General features: G+C 34.9%; 1 protein-coding gene across 1 annotated transcript in view; it reads left to right on the forward strand.

Moving 5' to 3' along the window:
- Positions 1-278: 278 nt before the first annotated feature.
- The window catches only part of TRPC4 (transient receptor potential cation channel, subfamily C, member 4), a 26214-nt gene continuing 25255 nt past the window's right edge, over positions 279-1237 (forward strand). Inside the window, exon 1 of the mRNA XM_008587924.1 lies at positions 279-634. Within this exon, the coding sequence (XP_008586146.1) occupies positions 279-634 (356 nt within the window). The remainder of the gene's footprint in view (positions 635-1237) is intronic.

Below are 1237 nucleotides of genomic sequence, written 5' to 3' on the forward strand. Positions count from 1 at the left end.
TTTTTTCCCCCTACATAACATTTTCCTTTTCTTAAAGTTCCACTGGAAAATTCAAGAACAGACCTAAATAACATATTAACAAAAACTACAAGTGACAAGGACTGATCTAGGAGCCCACTTTGATTAAGGCTCATAAATTATAAATTGATAAACATTTATTTTCTGTTGATTAATACTGCTGCCACCATTATGGAGGATATCAACTTACTGACATTAGGCCATTGTGCTGGATTGACCTGAAAAAGCATCCTAGTTCTGAACTTGACATATTCACATACATGTGTTTGTTTTACTTTCCCTTTGTTTCTCTATTTCTCCAGTACAGTGCTCTTAATCCACGAGAATCTTGGGACATGTGGCATCCCACTCTGGTGGCTGAGGCTTTATTTGCTATTGCAAACATCTTCAGTTCCCTGCGTCTGATCTCACTGTTCACTGCAAATTCTCACCTGGGACCTCTGCAAATCTCTCTAGGAAGAATGCTCCTGGACATTTTGAAGTTTCTATTCATATACTGTCTTGTGTTGCTAGCATTTGCAAATGGCCTAAATCAATTGTACTTCTACTATGAAGAAACAAAAGGTTTAAGCTGCAAAGGTATACGATGTGAAAAGCAGAATAATGCATTTTCAACGTAAGTCAAATAGACATTTCTATTGGTAATGTTGTGCAGAATTTAGAGTGTACTACATCATGAATTTGAAAAATCCATGACAAACGGTTGCAAAGAAAATGGGAAATAAAATTATGCTTACTGCAGAAAACAAAATTAGCATGGCTTTGAATAGAAATGAATTCTTCTGACATTAAAAAAATACCTGGTACATTTATTTTTACTTTTGTTAAATCGTCTTTTTTTTTAAATGACCTCATAAAAAGGAAAGCTATATATGCTGTTTTAAAATGTGGAATAAAGAAGGAAACCTATGTACTATTGACAACTTACAAGTATATTAAAAGACAGAATATATGTAAAACCAATAGCGTTAGAAAAATCCAAGTGGTTTTCAATGGTTCCTCATGTGTTTTGCAGGTACTGAAGTCCCTTCAAATGTCTTTTTCACTCTAGTTCCTTACGCAAAATTTATGAGCAGCTAAAAATAATACAAACTATATGTCCAAGACCAACCTAGCCATTATCATTATGGATACAATACTCTTTGTGCCCTTACACCCAGAGGAGCGCTAAGCAGACGTCACTACCAATGTCAACCTCCAGTAATTCTCATCATCAGGT

This window comes from Galeopterus variegatus, unplaced genomic scaffold (assembly GCF_000696425.1).
Source record: "Galeopterus variegatus unplaced genomic scaffold, G_variegatus-3.0.2 Scaffold4595, whole genome shotgun sequence".
In the NCBI taxonomy this organism is placed as follows: domain Eukaryota; kingdom Metazoa; phylum Chordata; class Mammalia; order Dermoptera; family Cynocephalidae; genus Galeopterus; species Galeopterus variegatus.